General features: G+C 43.8%; 1 protein-coding gene across 1 annotated transcript in view; it reads left to right on the top strand.

The window, feature by feature from the left end:
* LOC311133508 (copine-9-like) overlaps positions 1–23,361 on the top strand; it is a gene marked incomplete at both ends in the record, with an annotated part of 180,465 nt that overhangs the window by 76,943 nt on the left and 80,161 nt on the right. Inside the window, 2 exons of the mRNA XM_084167014.1 lie at positions 2,678–2,781; positions 18,170–18,209. Of these exons, the coding sequence (XP_084023140.1) occupies positions 2,678–2,781; positions 18,170–18,209 (144 nt within the window). The remainder of the gene's footprint in view (positions 1–2,677; positions 2,782–18,169; positions 18,210–23,361) is intronic.

The raw sequence follows: 23,361 nt of genomic DNA, 5'->3' as shown, positions 1-23,361 counted from the left end.
TTTATTTTTGAGATTCTTCAAATAGCCACCCTTTGCCTTGATGACAGCTTTGCACACTCTTGGCATTCTCTCAACTAGCTTCATGAGGTAGTCACCTGGAATGCATTTCAATTAACAGGTGTGCCTTCTTAAAAGTTATTTTGTGGAATTTCTTTCCTTCTTAATGCGTTTCAGCCAATCAGTTGTGTTGTGACAAGGTAGGGGGTGTATACAGAAGATAGCCCTATTTGGTAAAAGACCAAGTCCATATTATGGCAAGAACCGCTCAAATAAGCAAATAGAAATGACTGTCCATCATTACTTTAAGACTTGAAGGTCAGTCAATACGGAAAATTCAAGAACTTAGAAAGTTTCTTCAAGTGCAGTCGCAAAAACCATCAAGCGCTATGATGAAACTGGCTCTCATGAGGACCACCACAGGAATGGAAGACCCAGAGTTACCTCTGCTGCAGAGGATAAGTTCAGAGTTACCAGCCTCAGAAATTGCATCCCAAATAAATGCTTCACAGAGTTCAAGTAAAAGACACATCTCAACATCAACTGTTCAGAGGGGACTGTGTGAATCAGGCCTTCATGGTCGAATTGCTGCAAAGAAACCACTACTAAAGGACACCAATAATAAGAAGAGACCTGCTTAGGCCAAGAAACACGAGCAATGGACATTAGACCGGTGGAAATGTGTCCTTTGGTCTGGAGTCCAAATAGGAGATTTCTGGTTCCAACCGCTGTGTCTTTGTGAGACGCGGTGTGGGTGAACGATTGATCTCCGCATGTGTATTTCCCACCGTAAAGCATGGAGGAGGAGGTATTATGGTGTGGGGGTGCTTTGCTGGTGACACTATCTATGATTTATTTAGAATTCAAGGCACACTTAACCAGCATGGCTACCACAGCATTCTGCAGCGATATGCCATCCCATCTGGTTTGGGCTTAGTGGGACTGTCATTTGTTTTTCAACAGGACAATGACCCAAAACACACCTCCAGGCTGTGTAAGGGCTATTTGACCGAGAAGGAGAGTGATGAAGTGCTGCATCAGATGACCTGGCCTCCATAGTCCCCCGACCTCAACCCAATTGAGATGGTTTGGGATGAGTCGGACCGCAGAGTGAAGGAAAAGCAGCCAACAAGTGCTCAGCATATGTGGGAACTCCTTCAAGAATGTTGGAAAAGCATTCCAGGTGAAGCTGTTTGAGGGAATGCCAAGAGTGTGCAAAGCTGTCATCAAGGCAAAGGGTGGCTATTTGAAGAATCTCAAATATATTTTGATTTGTTTAACTCTTTTTTGGTTACTACGTGATTCCATATGTTATTTCATTTTACATTTACGTCATTTAGCACATGCTCTTATCCAGAGCGACTTACAGTTAGTGAGTGCATACATTTTCATACTGGCCCCCTGTGGGAATCGAACCCACAACCCTGGCGTTGCAAGCGCCATGCTCTACCAACTGAGCTACACGGGGCCTTATTTCATAGTTTTGATGTCTTCACTATTATTCTACAATGTAAAAAATAGTAAAAAAATTAAGAAAAACCCTTGAATGAGTAGGGGTGTCCAAACTTTTGACTGGTAGTGTATGTTTTTAGCTAAACAGGTGGGGCTCAAACCAGGTGGGGCTCTGCATGATGGGTGTCGGGTCGCCACTTGCTAAATGTATAAATTGTTATAAATCGCATATTATACCAGATACAACCACAGGCTGTTGTGTACCACTTCTGTTTCTCCACTGTACATTCTACTGTACAACTGCTGCCTCAGTGTTAGGGTTGCAATATCCAAGGAATCTTTCAACCACGATTTCTGGAAAACCTGGGAATTGTTGGTTAATGGGCCATATGCGGTTCTGGATCCGCAGGTTCCAGACCCTTGTCCTATGTAAACACTGACAACGTACAATGCTGTCGGACTGTTCTCTATGACAATAGGATATTACATTTATTGGCAAATGCGACCACAAACCTCAAACATCTCCAAAGTACCTAAACCTTCCCTAATATCTCCCTCCTCCATCACACTGTCACCACAGCTTATAAGAGAAACAATGGGTTCACGCAAAGCAAGACTGAAACCGCACACACAAGATTCATGTTTGATTGAATCTGGTGCTCTTCCATCCATCAGTTCCCTCTATAAGTGACAGTGAACATTTGGGACTGTGGGTGTTGGGGGAACAGGATGGTCGGGGACGTTTGACAGGTGTTGTTGCAGAACACGGATCGATAGCGCATCACCGCTGACAGAGAGCATGATGGGACATTGGGACAAAGCACTGATTGATCGCTATGGTTTTAGCAGGTCGGCAGTTGCAAAAAAACAGAGTAAAGGTTGCTTAGAATTATTCAGTCATTTAAAAGGAGTGGAATTCACTCCTTATTCGTAACCACGCTGAGGGTGTTGCATATGTGCTGCAGGCGGCGGCTTTACCCTATTTATTTGTATATATATTTTTTTTTTTACAAGCCATCAAGTGACGATGATGATATCATCTCCTATAATATTGACTAATTTCTCTCTTTCTCTCTCCTTCTCCCCCCTAATTCTTCTCCTACCTTCTCCCCCCCCCCCTACTTCTCCTCCCTTCTTCTCCTCCCTCCTTCTCCCCCCCTCCCTCCTTCTCCCCCCCCCTCCTTCTCCTCCCTTCTTCTCCTCCCTCCTTCGCCTGTTCCCGGAGCAGTTTGGCCGAACAGAAGTGATCGATAACACCCTGAACCCGGACTTTGTTCGGAAGTTTGTCCTGGATTTCTTCTTCGAGGAGAAGCAGAATCTTCGCTTTGATGTGTAAGTGGAGACCTTGTCTCCCTCTCTCTTCCCCTCTATTGTACTTTTCTCCCTTCTTCTATTTTCTCCTCCTGTCCACCAGAGAATGATTCAAGAGGTTTCATTACCAAGGTTCACTGAATAATCACTTGACGTATCAATACTAAGGGCCCAATTCAATCAAACCAGGGTCATGTTCAGTTGGGCACACCGTAGCAAAACACACTTTATTTGGATAGTCCGGATTTTCCATCTGTAGGTGCTCTACAGATGTTCACGCTACCAACAAACTATATTTTGCTAAGCAGCTGCTTGCTAAGTTTAGGGTTAGGGTAAGGGTTAAGTTTAGGGTTAGGGTTAGCAGATAGTTAGTTGAAATGTTACTAATAGTCTATAGATAGTATGTAGAGCAGGACTGCCCAACCCTGTTCCTGGAGAGCTACCGTCCTGTAGGTTTTTGCTCCAACTCTAATCTAGCGCACCTGATTCTAATAATTAGCAGGTTGATAAGATGAATCAGCTTAGTAACACCTGGGGTTGGAGCGAAAACCTACAGGAGGGTCGCTCTCCAGGAACAGGGTTGGGCAACCCTGATGTAGAGCATCTACAGATGGAATATCCAACATGAAGTGTTACCACGTTTTGCAACACACAATGGAAATATTTTCTCCCTACTGAACATGATTTTAGGGGTAGATGATTACATTCCTAAGGAAGACGTGGATCTATATGTTCCTTTCACCTATATTTACCACTTTAAACATTTACATCATAAACATCATTTATCATAAACATCATTTTATATTATCATAAGCATCACAAACATTTAGATTAACAACACTTTATTGGTTAATAACGTGGAAACAAAACCGCATTCTGCAGCAATTTGCAGGATAATTCCGTTTTTGACTTTTTGAAAAACTACTTTGACCGATAAAGTAAGTCAAAAAAATCATTTCAAACCCAACAACAACATTATAACTCCCCTTTGCCTCAAATCCACACTCAGCTTCCTTTCTGCTGCGAAGGCAGTTCACATTCGAAACCAGGGGTAGAGGGAGTTGCAGGCTGTTGGGGGATGTTACTGTTCCAACTTCCCTCCTTCCCTAGCGAAGGGGGGATCGATGCCCTCGGCAGGGGGCCAGAGGAGGAGAGGAGAGGAAGAGCAGAGACCCCAGCATGTGGCAGGTGGAGGTAGCTCGGGCCGAACCACCCCCTCAGATCTGTAACATTAATTAGGCTACACACACACACACACACAAACAAACAAAAAGACACAACAACACACACACACACACCACGATCAATACCACCGCCAAAACACCAACCGACCGCCACAGCCAGATCTGCCACGCAGACAGGAAGCATTAGTCAAACAAGCAGAAGCAAAGATGTAACAGTAGGTGGATACCAGTGTAGTCGGAAGGCGTATGACGACGGTTGTTGTATTTCATTCAAATCTTGTCAAGAAGGAGGAGGAAAGTCAAACATAATTTTAAGCAAAAACTCTCTTTGTTGTAAGATGAGCAGCCAACAAAATATGTGCTTTTAGGAATAGCCTTGGAGAGATGTTTTGTAAAATCTTGACAGATACTAGTTAGAGACAGTCGAAACAGAATGGGCTAAAACTTTTAAATACAGTTGGAAACTGTCAACCCAGAAAAACAGCTAAAAATTAAATACAGAACATGAATCTGAATCGTAACAAGTCGTACACCATGTGTTCCTGTTCTGATTTAAAACCGACCGGTATAGCCAGCTGTGCAGGAATAGATTGACGGAAAAACATACACACACACGCATTCACTCACTCACACTCACACACAAACATCACTAGGCTATATACACCATATACAGTTATAATAATATATTATTGCACATGACAAACTATATTATGCACATCGTTTTAGGATTGCCTGTCCATTTGGGCTCTCCATATGACTTGTTAGTGATAATCTCTAGCAAATGACTCCCTATGGGTTGTGTAAATCCATGTGTGCAGCGTCGCTAATGGGAAGGCTCTTTGGTCGGGGATTGGGAGAATTTGGTTTATTACCTAATTGGGTGTGAACAGTGAGCAAGGGAAACTGTGAGTTGTGTAAAAAATGCATGCACACACACAGGTACTCATACATAAACACAGATGCACACACACACACGCACCATACCGTACACTCTTAGAGGCACATGCACATGCTGAGTTCTCAGGTTTTGGCTAACCCCCTCCCCTGGGACAGCCATGCTGAATCATTAGAGGTGAATTATTCAGTAACAGCCCACAATCGCACATACACACGTACACACACTGTCATTCTCCAGAGCTCTGTTGGCTGTCACATATTTTCTTTGTTGACTGCGTCTTGGATCATATCTGATGTTGTCCTTCACACTTAAAAGATCCTCACACTACACACTTAAAACATCTTTAAACTTCACATTTAAAACATCTTCAAACATCACTCTTAATATATCTACAAACGTCACACTTAAAACGTCCCACTTTAAAGTGCCATCTAACTTTTGTCAGCTGAAAATCTGAAAAGTGACAAACTGAAAGTGTTATTGTAGCTCTAAGAACAGGAGTGACGCTTCACATGAACAAGTGTTCCCCCCTAATTAGCCAATGTGTACTAATGTAGTCTGCTAATATGTGATGGATTGACGGCTCATTAACGGCTAGTACATAAATGCCTGGTTAATGCCTTTCATAAGCTATGAAAGTGTGTCACCAAATGACTTTTACGGTGCACATTCACTGCACCCGTGAACCGGGAAGCAGTTCATTACGGTAGTTACCCACCAGAGAAAATGTTATGCTGCGTTTCCACCTAAGACTTACGCCGGTGTTTTACCCAAATGGCTCAGACTTTACTATTTCCATCTCCACGGACCGGCGCCGGTGTCTCACTGGGCCATGGCCTCGGCGGACTGGCTCTGACTTGGTGCTTACATTAACAGAAACGTTGTGCCTTCCTGTATTATGCTTAAATGTTTATTATATTCTACTGGTATTCTTTCTTATTGTTGTTGCATTGTCGAGAAGGAACCTGCAAGTAAGCATTTCATTGGACGGTGCATACCATGTGTATCCCGTACATACTGTACAACTAATAAAAGTTAAAACTTGAAACTTGGCAATACACTGGTGTGGGGTAAGTCTTAGGTGGAAAGTCTGCATTAAAGGCCCATTTATTACGATGTTTACGGCAAGGCAGTAGAGGAATGTAATCGACATGCGTAAATGGCACCTCAGAGACTAATGACTCGGCATGTTTGGTGATACGGCGGAGAAACGCAATTATCGTGCCGCAGTTTGTGACCTTATGGCGCTCCTCAATCAATAACATGATGATGAATAGCATGATGATGGTGGCAGGTAGCCTAGCTGCTAGAGAGTTGGGCCAGTAACCGAAAGGTTGCTAGTTCGAATCCTGAGCCGATAAGGTGAAAAATCTGTCGATGTGCCCTTGAGAAAGGCACTTAACCCAAATTGCTCCAGGATTAATAATGGCTGTCCGTGACCCCACTCTCCGAAGGGGGTCTCCGGGGGAGTTGGGATATGCAAAAAACACATTTCCAATTCACACGTGTATAATACATACTTGTACATGTGTGAAATAGGACAAATATAAGCACTCACCTAATAATATTATTATGAAACGCTGTCACAGGTTATACAGGTTATACAGGCTATTGACAGCCATTCTCAACCCTGTGTAACAATACGATGATCGATATCAACTTTTTGTTTGTCGGAATCACACCTGTCATCCTTGTGACATAAGTAAGTGAGGTCAGAGGAGGTATATGGAAATAAACTTGGTGCCTATTGCATTTCCAGGATAGTCCAGATATGGATCTTCAAGGCCCCAGGGGAGTGCTGCCGCTGTTGTCTCCCTGATTTGAGGTCACGTGAGGTGGCTCCAATAAAAGGGAGAGCCCCTGTTGGGGCTGGATGAATAATTTAACCACCCCCTTCCCTCTAGAGATTATTTTTAGCATCCTGAATCACAATAGATAGGGAAGGTAGGAAGTGCCGTGGAGGCACTGTAAAGTCTTAGAAATAGGGAAGAGATAGGACTTAAAGATAGGGATAGAGATAGGGCTTAAAGATAGGGATAGAGATAGGGCTTAAAGAAAGGGATAGAGTAAGGGCTTAAAGATAAGGGATAGAGATAGGGATAGAGTTAGGGCTTAAAGATAGGGATAGAGATATGGCTTAAAGATAAGGGATAGAGATAGGGATAGAGATAGGGCTTAAAGATGGGGATAGCGATATGGCTTAAAGATAAGGGATAGAGATAGGGATAGAGATAGGGCTTAAAGATAGGGATATAAATAGGGCTTAAAGATAGGGATAGAGATAGGGCTTGAAGATAGGGATAGAGATATGGCTTAAAGATAGGGATAGAGATAGGGCTTAAAGAAAGGGATAGAGATAGGGCTTAAAGAAAGGGATAGAGATAGGGCTTAAAGATAGGGATAGAGATATGGCTTAAAGATAAGGGATAGAGATAGAGATAGAGATAGGGCTTAGGGATAGAGATATGGCTTAAAGATAAGGGATAGAGATAGGGATAGAGATAGGGCTTAAAGATAGGGATAGATATAGGGCTTAAAGATAGGGATATAGATAGGGCTTAAAGATAGGGATAGAGATAGGGCTTAAAGATAGGGATAGAGATAGGGCTTAAAGGTAGGGATATAGATAGGGCTTAAAGGTAGGGATAGAGATAGGGGTAGAGATAGGGATGGAGATAGGGATAGAGATTAAAGATAGGGATAGAGATAGGGCTTAAAGGTAGGGATAGAGATAGGGCTTAAAGATAGGGATAGAGATAGGGCTTAAAGATAAGGATAGAGATAGGGCTTAAAGATACGGGATAGAGATAGGGATAGAGATAGGGCTTAAAGATAGGGATAGAAATAGGGCTTAAAGATAGGGATAGAGATAGGGCTTAAAGATAGGGATAGAGATAAGGCTTAAAGAAAGGGATAGAGATAGGGCTTAAAGAAAGGGATAGATATAGGGATAGAGATATGGCTTAAAGATAAGGGATAGAGATAGGGCTTAAAGATAGGGATAGAGATATGGCTTAAAGATAAGGGATAGAGATAGGGATAGAGATAGGGCTTAAAGATAGGGATAGAGATAGGGCTTAAAGATAGGGATAGAGATAGGGCTTAAAGATAGGGATAGAGATAGGGCTTAAAGATAAGGATATAGATAGGGCTTAAAGGTAGGGATAGAGATAGGGGTAGAGATAAGGCTTAAAGATAGGGATATAGATAGGGCTTAAAGATAGGGATGGAGATAGGGATATAGATTAAAGATAGGGATAGAGATAGGGCTTAAAGGTAGGGATAGAGATAGGGCTTAAATATAGGGATAGAGATAGGGCTTAAAGATAGGGATAGAGATAGGGCTTAAAGATAAGGATAGATAGGGCTTAAAGATAAGGGATAGAGATAGGGATAGAGATAGGGCTTAAAGATAGGGATAGAAATAGGGCTTAAAGATAGGGATAGAGATAGGGCTTAAATATAGGGATAGAGATAGGGCTTAAAGATAAGGATGGAGATAGGGCTTAAAGGTAGGGATAGAGATAGGGGTAGAGATAGGGCTTAAAGATAGGGATAGAGATAGGGCTTAAAGATAGGGATGGAGATAGGGATAGAGATTAAAGATAGGGATAGAGATAGGGCTTAAAGATAGGGATAGAGATAGGGCTTAAAGGTAGGAATAGAGATAGGGGTAGAGATAGGGCTTAAATATAGGGATAGAGATAGGGCTTAAAGATAGGGATGGAGATAGGGATATAGATTAAAGATAGTGATAGAGATAGGGCTTAAAGATATGGATAGAGATAGGGCTTAAAGATAGGGATAGAGATAGGGCTTAAAGATAAGGATAGAGATAGGGCTTAAAGATAAGGGATATAGATAGGGATAGAGATAGGGCTTAAAGATAGGGATAGAAATAGGGCTTAAAGATAGGGATAGAGATAGGGCTTAAAGATAGGGATAGAGATAGGGCTAAAAGATAGGGATAGAGATAGGGCTTAAAGATAAGGATAGAGATAGGGCTTAAAGGTAGGGATAGAGATCGGGGTAGAGATAGGGCTTAAAGATAGGGATAGAGATAGGGCTTAAAGATAGGGATGGAGATAGAGATAGAGTTTAAAGATATGGATAGAGATAGGGCTTAAATGTAGGGATAGAGATAGGGGTAGAGATAGGGCTTAAAGATAGGGATAGAGATAGGGCTTAAAATAGGGATGGAGATAGGGATAGATATTAAAGATAGGGATAGAGATAGGGCTTAAAGATAGGGATAGAGATAGGGATAGAGCTAGGGCTTAGAGATAGGGAAAGAGATAGCGATAGAGATAGGGATAGAGATAGGGATAGAGATAAGGCTTAAAGATAGGGCTGAAAGATAAGGATAGAGATAGGGCTTAAAGATAGGGAAAGAGTTAGGGATAGAGATTACCCCAGGGGAGTTGTTACAGATTAATTTTAGACAGTTTGCTACATTAGGAAAATAATCCTGCAGCAACAGGAAATGTGAATTAGTATGTGAATTATAATTAATGGACATTTATGTAGGGGTTGATACATTTTTCGTTAGGGCAAATCAAGTATGACATTTCAAAGTGGAAATTATAAACTTCAGAAGTCTTTTTAAACCTCAAATATACTACACGTTGTACATTTCCTGCATTGCAAAAGCATGTTATATGTGGCGAAGAAAACATCCTTTTCTTTTGTCTCTAATTGAATCATTATATAAAGAATAGTGGGGGTCGGTAGTATTACAGAAGGGCTTCCCACTCTGTTATGACTAGTGTATCGTGGCATAACAAGGCTTCGAGAGGCTCAGGAGATAGAGATATATAACACTGTGCATGATGCTCTGCTGTATCCTGTAGATATTTAAATATAGGCATTGGGCCTCAGGAGATAGAGATATATAACACTGTGCATGATGCTCTGCTGTATCCTGTAGATATTTAAAGATAGGCATTTGGCCCGGTGATGCTCTTTATTTTCCATACTTTTCCTCAATTATGAGGATCCTCAGGTCAATTAGTAGCCGAGTTCTTTTAAAAAGAGAACTTGACTACTCGTCAAGTCATCGTCACAAAGAAGTAAATGCACGTCATTCTTCTCTCCTAGGTCTAATGAATTGTCAAACGTGAAGGGGAGTTCACATCATTTTCTTCCATTTAGATAATAAGGAATAGGCTATTAACATGACTGTTTGACGCACAAGCAGCAAAGTATGGAAAATAAAAGGACTTGGGCTCAGCTGGAATTTTTAAGAAGGTCAAGTCAGAGTGATGGTGGTGTAATTTTTGACACCTTGCTGAGAGAGAGTTGGAAGTAACACTGTCCTTGGAAGGGTGTTATAGTTCGTTTTTGAGCCCATAGTTTTTGTGCTGTTATTGTAGATACAGTAGCTCATAAAGGCCCAACCGAAATGTGACTTCCGCTTTATCCCAACCCCTCTGAAAGACACACATACATATACAGGTTGGAGAGGAGGGGCTGCCACACTGGGCTCCCATGGAGCAGTTTTTGTGGGGGGTTAAGTGCCTTGCTCAAGGGGCACAACGGCAGGCAATGGCATCTCTGGTTGCCAGCTCACTTCCCGACAGATTTTTCTCTTCAGACCCGGGATTGGAACTGGTAACCCTCCGGCTCACCTCCGTAACCGCTAGGCTACCTGTAATGTAATTAAGTAGGCATGGAGCAAACCCTACCATGGACCCCTGGCCGCTATACATTCTTCTGGGTTCCCTATCAGCCCAGGTAAGCCTGTGTGTTGATCCTTGCCTGTAATTAAGGTTTTTGTATATTCTACAAAAATGTTTCCCTCTCATTAGGATTCGCTTTGTATCAACGTGGTAATTTGTGGTAATTCACGCCCCACCTTCCAGGATATCACAATGTGTTTAATGCCGGTCCTTTGTCTCGATTACAAAGAGCTGCCCCGAGTTCCTCTGTCGCCTGCCATGTAAATGAGGCTATCCGATTTTTGGGGCGAGTTTATCGCTCCTCGCACCGCTAAATCTCATTTTGCTCAACGCTTCCTACTGTGTGGTAATTTCATTTGATACCACACAAGCCTGGCTTGGCACTCAATTTTACATTGCCGGAGATGGGATTTGTACTGAGTGAGTGAGTGAGTGAGGGGGAATTCCGATTGAAAGTGAGGGATCGAGGAAAAAGAGATATGGAAGACTCATTATAGAGGGAGAGTAGGGAGGGAGGGAGGCTAATAGAAGTAAGAAAGGTTCTGGAGTTTAGAGATACTATAGGAGGCTTAGTGTTTGAGAGCGGGGAGTTCTGCTCTCTACCACTTTGCTAGATTCTGATAACGTGGTTGCTATAGCTTTCTCAGTCTTCAGGAGAGCCTCTCTACTTTTCCTCACCATACACATTAGCCCCTAGCTTTCAGTTCTTTCACTAAAAACTCTTATTTTGCCTCTGCTGCTGTGAAACACGGTGACTACATATGGAAGCAGATTTATGCCAAAATAAAGAGAGGCTGTTAATGAAAGAACTGAAGGCACAGCTTCTTCTGAAAAGACACCACTTCATTTGTGACGAATTGGTAGAAATTAGGCCCTGTGCCAATGTTTGATCCTCATTTACAAATTAACTGGTCTGCATGTGACGCTTTAACAATTGAGCAGCGTTTTTTTTAAGCTCTTTTGTATGTGTTTATTGCATTTCTTAGTTCCTTTCGTCCTAGATTTCCAAATCAGAGTTTTCCAGATGCTGGAGCAGTGAGCTAGGCTGTCTGTCTATCCGTCACACCGTTGTCAGTTCTGTCATGGTGCTCTAGTGCCGCGGCCTCTCTCCTGGCCATGCAGAACCCTCACCTGTCCATCACAGAGCTGGAAAGGAGAGGAGAAACAATAACAGAGGATAGGTTGAAAGAAAAGAGGGAAAAGAAGAGAGTTGGAGGATAGAATAGAAGGGTTCAAATACCTTCTTGATATTTTGTATTCAAAACACAAACATTACATATCAAGAACTTAAACATTATCTTTGAAGATGTTATAAACTTATCTTACATTCTCGTAGGGCCAAGCCGGACTCTTTGAACTACCTATAACCAAAAGGTTTGTCCTACAGGGACAGAAGAAGAACCCTTTATGAAATATTTTTTAAAGAGTGAAGGCATTCATTGTAGCGTTAATACATCTTTCTCTTTATATGTCAGTTTGCATTTGAAAATGTCGTTTCGACAGACTCATTTTGACAACTCAATCTTTCTCCCCATCTTACACTACCTATGTCCTCACTGGACCTAGCGAGTCCGCATGGCTTTGCAATATCGTACTAGCACTACAATTAGCTCTCTGTATCTGAATCCCATCCAAGGGCCTTGTCACTCACTCAAGTTCAACACGGCAGGTATTTCTCCTGGGAACCCAATTCAATAGATGTATGTCTTCGAACGTGCAGGTAACGGGCTACTTATCACCATCAATAAAGTCAACTATCCAACTTAACTGTCTTTTTCCATTTCTATCGTATGTCATTTTGACTATACCGTGGAGTTCCGGAGGAGCTCATCTTGTTTATTACGGTCAAGCATTTGACCCCTCAGTCCTATTGAAAATCTCCTTCATAATCTATTAAAAGGACCCAGGTGATGGCAAGGTTGCTGTTTCTCTTTAGCACGAGGCAGAGCACCGTCCTCCACAGTTTGACTTCAAAAACACTGACAGAAACGAATGGGTGCAAAGAGAGAGAGAGAGGTAGAGAGAGATTCCAGATACATTATATTCTTGTGTAATGCGCAGTAATTTGTGTAAACCAGTTTAGCAGCAAGTGGATTTCCTTTGTCAAACAAAAGCCTTTTCATAGGAACTCGTTATGTTGGCACTTAAGAGAGCTCCGTGGGGATGACGAGGTAGCCTTGAGGAAAAAAGTGTGTGTGTTTGTGGGGAGGGGGGGGGGGGGGGTTGATAGGGTCTTCAATTCATACAGTCGATCCTATTTTGGAATTCATTACCATTCGCTCCATATCCATTTGTCTTTGTCATTCTTGACTCTTCCTTCTGATCTAGATACACGCTGCTTATTTATTTATTAAACATTATGTTTATCTGTCCTGTATGGGTTATGTATCGTTTCGTCTTCATGCACAGCTGTGAAGTCAGGATTTGATTGCAATTGAGTTTAGGCTGCCTGTACTATATGAGGGAGTACATTAATGTATGATTTTACCAGGTGTTTACTTTATAAAGTGATAAAGATACATATTATATATGGTAACTAGTTATTACTTTATCAATGCTTGATAAATAGTTTTGGGTTAATTCCAAATGTACTGAAACAAGTAGCTATTGCGTGAAGATAATAATTTTAGTGTCAAACTAACAACTGATAGCATGTTGTTTTCTAGTAAAAACCAGGTTAATGCCATTTGTGATACATTTTTACATTTTAGTCATTTGCAGACACTCTTATCCAAAATGACTTACAGTTAGTTCATTCATCTTAAGATAGCTACAGTAGGTGAGACAACCACAGTCATAGTAAGTACATTGTTTCTCAATAAAGTAGCTATGCAAGGGTTAGTTCAAGTTAAAGAAAAGCAAGGGTGTTCATTTTTTATTTATTTTAATTAAATTAAAAACAATTTAGGCTACTATTACGGTGTCCATATAAGGACAGTCTCAGAGTCACAAGGAGTTGGTGTCAGTGTCACTGAGACTGTGACGAGTACTGAGGATACGAAGAGGCAGGACACAGACGCAGGAATCAACAATGTATAGGTTTACTTAACACTGAGCAAGAGAACAACAAAGAGCGAGTACACAACAAGACACTAACAATCACACACAACACAACACTGAACAGTCCAGGGCTATATAGGGGTGCACTGGAGGTGATTAGGGTGCGTTGGGTTTCCATTCCGGTGTTGCCGAGGTGGTGCGCTCAGACCGGTGGCTCAGTAGACTGGCGAATCAGAGCGCAGGACGTCGCCAGCCAGGAGGACGACCCCGAGGACGAGGAGCAGGCCGGTCAGGGCGGCGACGGTGGAAGTCCCGAATTAGGTTGGGGTCCAGAACGTCCCCAGCTCCTCTCCTCAGGACCATACCCCTCCCAGTCCACCAGGTAACGGAGCTGTCCCCCACGGAACCTGGAGTCCAGCAGATCCATCATCCACATACGCCGGACTCCCGTCAATGTCCAGGGACGGAGGGGGCATACCCCGGGGGATGGCTTCCGCCAGAGGACCAGGAACCACCGGCCTGAGGAGAGACACATGAAAAGTGGGTGAGACACGGTAGTGAGGGGGAAGGAGCATCTGGTACGATACCTCATTTATCCGCCGGAGGACCTTAAACGGCCCCACAAACCGGGTGCTCAGTTTCTTGCAGGGCAGGCGGAGAGGGAGGATTTTTGTGGACAGCCAGACACGATCACCAGGCTGGAATACGGGTGCCTCACTGCGGTGGCGGTCGGCTTGGTCCTTCTGCCGACGAATGGCCCTCTGGAGATGGACATGTGCGGCGACCCAGACCTGTCCGGCCCTGCGGAACCACTCGTCGAACCACTCTTCATCCACATCCCAAATGACAGGTACCACGATGAGAGACGGTGGCAGGATCCGCCAGATCCTTCCTTTCTCCGGTATGGAGAAATCCTGGAGAGTGCGTAGGCTTTCACATTCTGGGAACCTGGGCGGTAGGACAGAATAAACTGAAAGCGAGTGAAAATTGGGCCCACCTGGCTTGACGAGAGTTCATCCGTTTCGCTGCCCGTATGTGCTCCAAATTCTGGTGGTCAGTAAGAATCCGGAATGGATGGACTGCGCCCTCCAGCCAGTGTCTCCATTCCTCCAGAGCGAGGACCACCGCCAACAGCTCCCTGTCTCCAACTCCATAGTTCCTCTCTATGGGGGTAAGCTTTTTTGAGAAAAAGGCACAGGGATACATTTTCTCTGGCTTACCTTGCTGCTGGGAGAGGACCCCACCTACGTCCACCTCAGATGCATCCACCTCCAGGATGAAAGGACGAGCTGGATCTGGGTGTTTTAGGAGGGGCACTGTGGTGAACCTCTCCTTCAGCCTCTTGAAGGCAGCGTCAGCCTCAGGGTTCCAGGCCAGCTTTTGAGGCCCCTCCTTAAGGAGAGAGGTGAGCGGGGTGGCTATGGAGCTGAAGGACCTGATGAAATGCCGGTAGAAATTTGCGAAGCTCAGGAAGCTCTGTAGGCCCTTGATGGTGGTGGGAACTGGCCATGACCTGACTGCGTCCATCTTCGCTCTTTCCATGAACACCCCCTAAGGACTGATCCTGTATCCTAGGAAGGAGATGGCCTGTTGGTGGAATTCACATTTCTCCCCCTTCACCAACAGGCTGTGTTCCCGGAGGTGGAGTAGGACCGCTCTGAAGTCAGGATATCGTCGATGTACACCACAACATGTCTACTCAGCATGTCTCGTAACACTTAATTGACGAAGGACTGGAACACGGAAGGTGCGTTGGCGAGGCCGTAGGGCATGACACAGTATTCATAGTGGCCGGAGGTAGTGCTGAATGCCGTCTTCCACTCGTCTCCTTCCCGGATTCGGATCAGGTTGTAGGCACTCCTCAGGTCCAACTTGGTGAAGTACCAGGCCCCTCGCAGCTGCTCGATGGCCGACGGAACCAGAGGGAGGGGGACCGGTACTTGGTGGTGACTGCGTTCAGCCCCTGGTAGTCAATGCACGGTCTCAGTCCTCCGTCTTTTTTGGTCACGAAAAATAAGCTGGCGGAGGCAGGAGAGATAGAGCTTCTGATGAACCCCTGTTTCAGGGTCTCCGCCACATACTTCTCCATGGCCCCAGTCTCCGCAATGGAGAGGGATTAATGCGACTCTTCGGGGGGTGTTGTCCCTCCAGCAGGTCAATGGCACAGTCCCAGGGCCTGTGAGGAGGGAGACACTTAGCCTTGGATGCAGAGAAGGCATCGGAGAGATCTGCATACTCACGTGGAATGTTGGGCTGGAGGGTGGAACAACAAACCACCGGCAGGCAGGTCCTCCGGCGTTAGGGGGACCAGACTCTGATCCTCTTGGTGATCCAATTGATGGTGGGGTTGTGCAGTCTGAGCCAGGGCAATCCCAAGAGAATCCGGCGAAGGGGTGACGTGACGAAGTGGAAGGACAGCTCCTCGTGGTGCTTCGGTAGTGTGGGAATGGTGATGGCAATGGGGAGAGTGACATGCGTAATGGTGCCTAATCCAAGTGGTTTATTGTCCAGCGAGGTGACGTGTAGCGGACAAGGCAGTGACACGGTGGGCAACCCCCATTCAGAGACCAGCTCCCTATCTATAAGATTCCCCGCTGATCCGGAATCTATCATTGCAGTGGAAAGCGAAGAGAAGGAAGAACCATTCACCGTTAGGGGAACTAAAAACAATGGTTTGGTGACAGGTGATGATGGAACACTCACGGAGCCGCGACGGGAGTCATACCGCCTAGATAGGGAGCCGCCAGGAGATCTGTGGTCCGTGGTGGTGTAGGGGGTGCTGCCCACCTCCATGGGTGAGGACTCGGAGGCAGGGCGGCTACCATAGCTCAGATGGGGTGAGCGTCGAGGCTCCAGGAGGTGTTGGGAATGCTGTCGGTCTCTCAACATGTTGTCAAGACGAATGGACGTGGCGATGAGGGTATCAAGGTCCATCTCGTCGTCCCGACATGTGAGTTCCGTCGTGATGTCCTCCCGTAAGCCTCTCCTGAAGGCCGTGTGCAGAGCACGCTCATTCCAGCCGGAAGACACTGCCACCGTGCGAAAGCTCAGGGCGTACTCGCACGCGGCCTCCTCTCCCTGTTGTAGCCGGAGGAGACGCTCACCCCTGTCCTTTCCCTCCGTGGGATGATCGAACACCGCCCTGAACCGAGCGAGGAAGGTGGAGTAGGGAAGCGCCGCGGCCTCACCTCCTTCCCAGACTGCCGTGGCCCAATCCAGCGCCTTTCCCTTCAGTAGCGAGATCACGAGAGCTATCCTGGCTTGGTCCAATGGAGATGCCCCCCACTGACGCGCCAGATACAGTGAAACCTGTAGCAGGAAGCCTCTACATTTAGTTGTTTTCCCATCATAGCGCTCCGGCAGGGTGAGGGGTCCCTCAGATGTTGGTGATAGCCCGGGAGGAGGTGGACTGGGTGCACTCGCCGCTCCCTGAGGTGGAACTGGAGCAATGTTCAGTTTATGCATCGTTTGGAGCACTTCCTGCATGGCGGCGTTCAGCTGGGCAATCTGCTGCTGGTCGAGGCGCTAGGAAACTCCAGGAGGATTACCTGCTGCATCCATCTTCGTGATTGGTGTGTGATTCTGTGACGAGTACTGAGGATACGAAGAGGCAGGACGCAGACGCAGGAATCAACAATGTAAAGGTTTAACACTGAGCAAGAGAACAACAAAGAGTGAGTACACTACAAGACACTAACAATCACAACACTGTCCAGGGCTATATAGGGGTGGTGATGAGATGATGAGGTGCAGGTGCGCTGGAGGTGATTAGGGTGCATTGGGTTTCCATTCCGGTGTTGCCGAGGTGGTGTGCTCAGACTGGTGGCTCAGTAGCCCGGCGAATCAGAGTGCCGGAGGGGAGCAGCGGGAGGAGACGTGACAGAGACAAACCACAACTCCTGATGAGACTGAAAGTAACTATTGTTGCCACTGACAGTAACTCCTGATAAGGCTGAGTAACACTGACGCCAAATCCGTGTGACTTTGAAAGAAGAGAGAGAGAACAGACAGAGTCAGAGAGCCAGTGAATGTAGTCTTTGTTTCAGGGTAGTTTATTACTGTCCTAATATGGACACCATATCGTGGCACATGCATTCCCTAAGGAACATATAAAATTAAGTCAAATCAAAGTTTATTTGTCACATGCACAGAATACAACAGGTGTAAACCACCCAGCTAAATGCTTACATACAAGCTCTTCCTCAACAATGCAGAGTTCAATATCAAAGGTATGAAATAAAACAAATACACAGAAACAACATATGTCAGATTTAGGCAAGAGCTTTAAAGGGGCAATCAGCAGTTGGAACAATAACAAAGCATTTTCCCCACCACTACTTAGGTGAAAAGCTGAGAGGATGGGCTGGAGAAATGCAATCACTCTCAAATTCATAGACAGAGCTATGGGTAAAAGGACTGACCATCCATGATATCAAAATTATAGCTTTAACATTGGGGTAAAACAACTTTATATTTTGCGTTCTGATGGGGTACAACAGTTGAACTAAGCTCATGAGGCATTTCTAATATAATTAATTTAAGTCAAATAATTGCTGTAGCAACTGCAGATTTCCCCTTTAAGGTAACTTGGATTTTTTGTGGATTCAACCCATCACCAGGTGCTGATGTATTGTTCCTTTTTCTGACAGGTACAATGTGGACACCAGAAGTTCAAACATTTCAAAACATGTAAGTACCATGGTGATATCATGCAATTAATATAAGCTGAATATCTTGTATATTTGCATGTCACTTAGTTATCTGTTTACTTAATGAACTCTCAAGGGAAAATATGTCCCTATTAAAGCTGTTACATTTGGTTAGTCTTTGATTTGATTACTTAGTGGTATTTTTCTTCAAGGAGAGAATGTTGGAATAATTAACTTGAATTATTTTTATAAAAAAAATAGAATGTTGTTTGTTTTTTGTCTCTTTGCAGATTTCCAACTAACATATCTGTTTTTGTTTCTCTATTGCAAACCATTGTGGATGAGTAGAAGGTTAGTCAACAACATTACCGTAAAAACGGTTTGTCGAAACACAAGGAATAGTGTTTTTGTAATTAGTTATAGGCTTTTAAGGACACAAATGTGGATCTTCTGAAAAGGTAAGAAACAATCTAGCTGGTTGTTTTTTAAATCAAAATCTTCCTTTAGTGTGTAGTGTGTTGTCCATGGTGCTGATACAGCACAGCAGAGATTTTGCGCCAACCTGTCACTTCTTGCATTTGAACTTTTATGTATATAGCGTGATATAAGCAGAATTCAATATACAGTGCCTTCAGAAAGTATTCACACCCCTTGACTTATTCAACATTTTGTTGTGTTACAGCCTGAATTTTTTATTGATTAAATAGAGATTTTGTTTTGTCACTGGCCTACACACAATACCCCATAATGTCTAAGTGGAATTCTGTTTCTCGAAATGTTTACAAATTAATATAAAATTCAAAGCTGAAATGTCTTGGGTCAATAAGTATTCAACCCCTTTGTTATGGCAAGCCTAAATAAATTGAAAGGTAAAAATGTGCTTAACAAGTCACAATAAGTTGCATGGAGTTTTTATATTCTTTGCTAGCCATTTTGGTACATATATAGTATAGGCTACAAGATAGATATGATAATTCACCTATTACAAACAACCTATGTGGATGCAGCTGTCTTACCAAAATAATGTAAACTAAATGCTGAAAGTAGTAGCCTAGTTATTCATGCATGGAAACAAAAATACTGAATAGCAGTTTGGCTTAGAATACTGACACAACTGCGAAGGTCAACTAATGAATGCGAACAGAACAAAACAGCGATACCAAGTAAACAAAATATCAGTTCGATAAAGGCATGACACAATCTATACTTAGACTAGTTACATTAACAGTAAACAGATGCAAGAAACAAAAGGTGAATGGAGATCCAAATAACCAAAAACACAGCCTACAGCCTACTACAGTGAGATGCAGCCATGCACAGCTGTCTTGCCAAATAAATAGGCCTATACAGTGGGGAGAACAAGTATTTGATACACTGCCGATTTTGCAGGTTTTCCTACTTACAAAGCATGTAGAGGTCTGTAATTTTTATCATAGGTACACTTCAACTGTGAGAGACGGAATCTAAAACAAAAATCCAGAAAATCACATTGTATGATTTTTAAGTATTTAATTTGCATTTTATTGCATGACATAAGTATTTGATCACCTACCAACCAGTAAGAATTCCGGCTCTCACAGACCTGTTAGTTTTTCTTTAAGAAGCCCTCCTGTTCTCCACTCATTACCTGTATTAACTGCACCTGTTTGAACTCGTTACCTGTATAAAAGACACATGTCCACACACTCAATCAAACAGACTCCAACCTCTCCAAAATGGCCAAGACCAGATAGATGTGTAAGGACATCAGGGATAAAATTGTAGACCTGCACAAGGCTGGGATGGGCTACAGGACAATAGGCAAGCAGCTTGGTGAGAAGGCAACAACTGTTGGCGCAATTATTAGAAAATTGAAGTTTAAGATGACGGTCAATCACCCTCGGTCTGGGGCTCCATGCAAGATCTCACCTCGTGGGGCATCAATGATCATGAGGAAGGTGAGGGATCAGCCCAGAACTACACGGCAGGACCTGGTCAATGACCTGAAGAGAGCTGGGACCACAGTCTCAAAGAAAACCATTAGTAACACACTACGCCGTCATGGATAAAAATCCTGCAGCGCACACAAGGTCCCCCTGCTCAAGCCAGCGCATGTCCAGGCCCGTCTGAAGTTTGCCAATGACCATCTGGATGATCCAGAGGAGGAATGGGAGAAGGTCATGTGGTCTGATGAGACAAAAATAGAGCTTTTTGGTCTAAACTCCACTCGCCGTGTTTGGAGGAAGAAGAAGGATGAGCACAACCCCAAGAACACCATCCCAACCGTGAAGCATGGAGGTGGAAACATCATTCTTTGGGGATGCTTTTCTGCAAAGGGGACAGGACGACTGCACCGTATTGAGGGGAGGATGGATGGGGCCATGTATCGCGAGATCTTGGCCAACAACCTCCTTCCCTCAGTAAGAGCATTGAAGATGGGTCATGGCTGGGTTTTCCAGCATGACAACAACCCGAAACACACAGCCAGGGCAACTAAGGAGTGGCTCCGTAAGAAGCATCTCAAGGTCCTGGAGTGGCCTAGCCAGTCTCCAGACCTGAACCTGAAGGAAAAATCTTTGGAGGGAGCTGAATGTCCGTGTTGCCCAGCGACAGCCCCGAAACCTGAAGGATCTGGAGAAGGTCTGTATGGAGGAGTGTGCCAAAATCCCTGCTGCTGTGTGTGCAAACCTGGTCAAGACATACAGGAAACGTATGATCTCTGTAATTGAAAACAAAGGTTTCTGTACCAAATATTAAGTTCTGCTTTTCTGATGTATCAAATACTTATGTCATGCAATACAATGCAAATTAATTACTTAAAAATCATACAATGTGCTTTTCTGGATTTTTGTTTTAGATTCCGTCTCTCACAGTTGAAGTGTACCTATGATAAAAATTACAGACCTCTACATGCTTTGTAAGTAGGAAAACCTGCAAAATCGGCAGTGTATCAAATAATTGTTCTCCCCACTGTAGGCCCGCTTCAAACATGGAAAATCATCCCGCTCATGAGGTCAGCAACATGTTGTGATATGGCACAATACACTTTCTAATATATACAGTTCCATTCATAACCACGAAAACCAATAGGCTACCAAGAAAACCAGAATAGAATGTATCTATTTCTGTGATGAAACATACTGAAATGTAGCTATACCCAGGGGCGTCATTGGGTTCTTGCATTGGATTTACAGTGCCTTCAGAAAGTTTTCACACCCCTTGTTACGCCTGCTCCCGCTCCCCCTCCCTGGCACTCGAGGGCACCAGGCTGCCCATCATTACGCACACCTGTCACCATCGTTACGCGCATCAGAGCTCATTGGACTCACCTGGACTCCTTCCCTTTGTTAATTACATCCCCTATATCTGTCTGTTCCTCTGTTTGATCCCTGTGTCAGCATTGATGTTGTTTCGTTTCCCCTGTCCAGACGCTGTCCGTGTTTTGTTCCATGTCTTTTATTTATTAAATCATCACCCTGTACTTGCTTCCCGTCTCCCAGCATCTGTCGAACCGAGATCGTCACACCCCTTTATATTTTCCACATTTTGTTGTGTTACAAAGTGGGATTAAAATGGATTGAAATGTATTTTTTTTGTCAACGATCTACACAAAATACTCTAATGTCAAAGTAGAAGAAAAATGCTAACATTTGTAAAAATGGCAGCTTCATTAAAAAGTACCCGCAAAACACCAGTCTCAACGTCAACAGTGAAGAGGCGACTCCGGAATGCTGACCTTCTAGGCAGAGTTGCAAATAAAAAGCCATATCTCAGACTGCCCATCTTAATCTTTTATTTTTATTGCCCAGTCGGAGATATGGCTTTTTCTTTGCAACTCCGCCTAGAAGGTCAGCATCCCGGAGTCGCCTCTTCACTGTTGACATTGAGACTTGTGTTTTGCGGGTACTATTTAATGAAGCTGCCAGTTGAGGACCTGTGAGGTGCCTGTTTCTCAAACTAGACACTCTAATGTATTTGTCCTCTGGCTCAGTTGTGCACCGGGGCCTCCCACTCCTCTTTCTATTCTGGTTAGAGCCAGTTTGCGCTGTTCTGTGAAGGGAGTAGTACACAGCATTGTACGAGATCTTCAGTTTCTTGGCAATTTCTTGCATGGAATAGCCTTCATTTCTCAGAACAAGAATAGACTGCAGAGTTTCAGAAGAAAGTTATTTGTTTCTGGCCATTTTGAGCCTGTAATCGAACCCACAATTGCTGATGCTCCAGATACTCAACTAGTCTGAAGAAGGCCAGTTTTATTGCCTCTTTAATCAGCACAACAGTGTTCAGCTGTGGAACATAATTGCAAAAGGGTTTTCTAATGATCAATTAGCCTTTTAAAATAATAAACTTGGATTAGCAAACACAACGTACCACTGGAACACAGGACTGATGGTTGCTGATAATGGGCCTCTGTACGCCTATGTAGACATTCCATAGAAAATCAGCCGTTTCCAGCTACAATAGCCATTTACAACATTGACAATGTCTACACTGTATTTCTGATCAATTTGATGTTATTTTAATGGACAAATAAAATGCTTTTCTTTCGAAAACAAGGAAATTTGTAAGTGACCTTCTTTGCGAGGCAAAGGAAAACATCCCTGGTCTTTGTGGTTGAATGTGTGTTTGAAATTCACTGCTCGACTGAGGGACCTTACAGATAATTGTATGTGTGGGGTACAGAGATGAGGTAGTCATTCAAAAATCATGTTAAACACTATTATTGCACACAGAGTGAGTCCATGCAACTTTATTATGTGACTTGTTAAGCACATTTTTACTCCTGAACTTATTTAGGCTGGCCATAACAAAGGGGTTGAATACTTATTGACTCAAGACCTTTGAGCTTTTCATTTGTAAAAATACATTATATTTACATTTTATTCATTTAGTAGACACCCTTATCCAGAGCGACTTACAAGAGCAATTGGGGTTAAGTGCCTTGCTCAAGGGCACATTGTTCACCTAGTCAGCTCGGGGATTCGAACCTGCAAACTTTTGGCTACTGGCCCAACGCTCTTAACTGCCAGGTATTGTGTGTAGGCCAGTGACAAAAAATCTAAATGTCATCCATTTTTAATTAAGGCTGTAACACAACAAAATGAGGAAAAAGTCAAGGGGTGTGAATACTGTATGTCTGTAATAACGTAACATGGTGTCAGAAGTGGGATCCAAACCCTCTGCCTCAACCATATCTGTAATAATGTAACATG

Source organism: Coregonus lavaretus (genome assembly GCF_964263955.1).
Source record: "Coregonus lavaretus genome assembly, chromosome: 8".
In the NCBI taxonomy this organism is placed as follows: domain Eukaryota; kingdom Metazoa; phylum Chordata; class Actinopteri; order Salmoniformes; family Salmonidae; genus Coregonus; species Coregonus lavaretus.
Note: the sequence above shows the minus strand (reverse complement) of the source record. Positions and strands in the feature narration are given on the sequence as shown.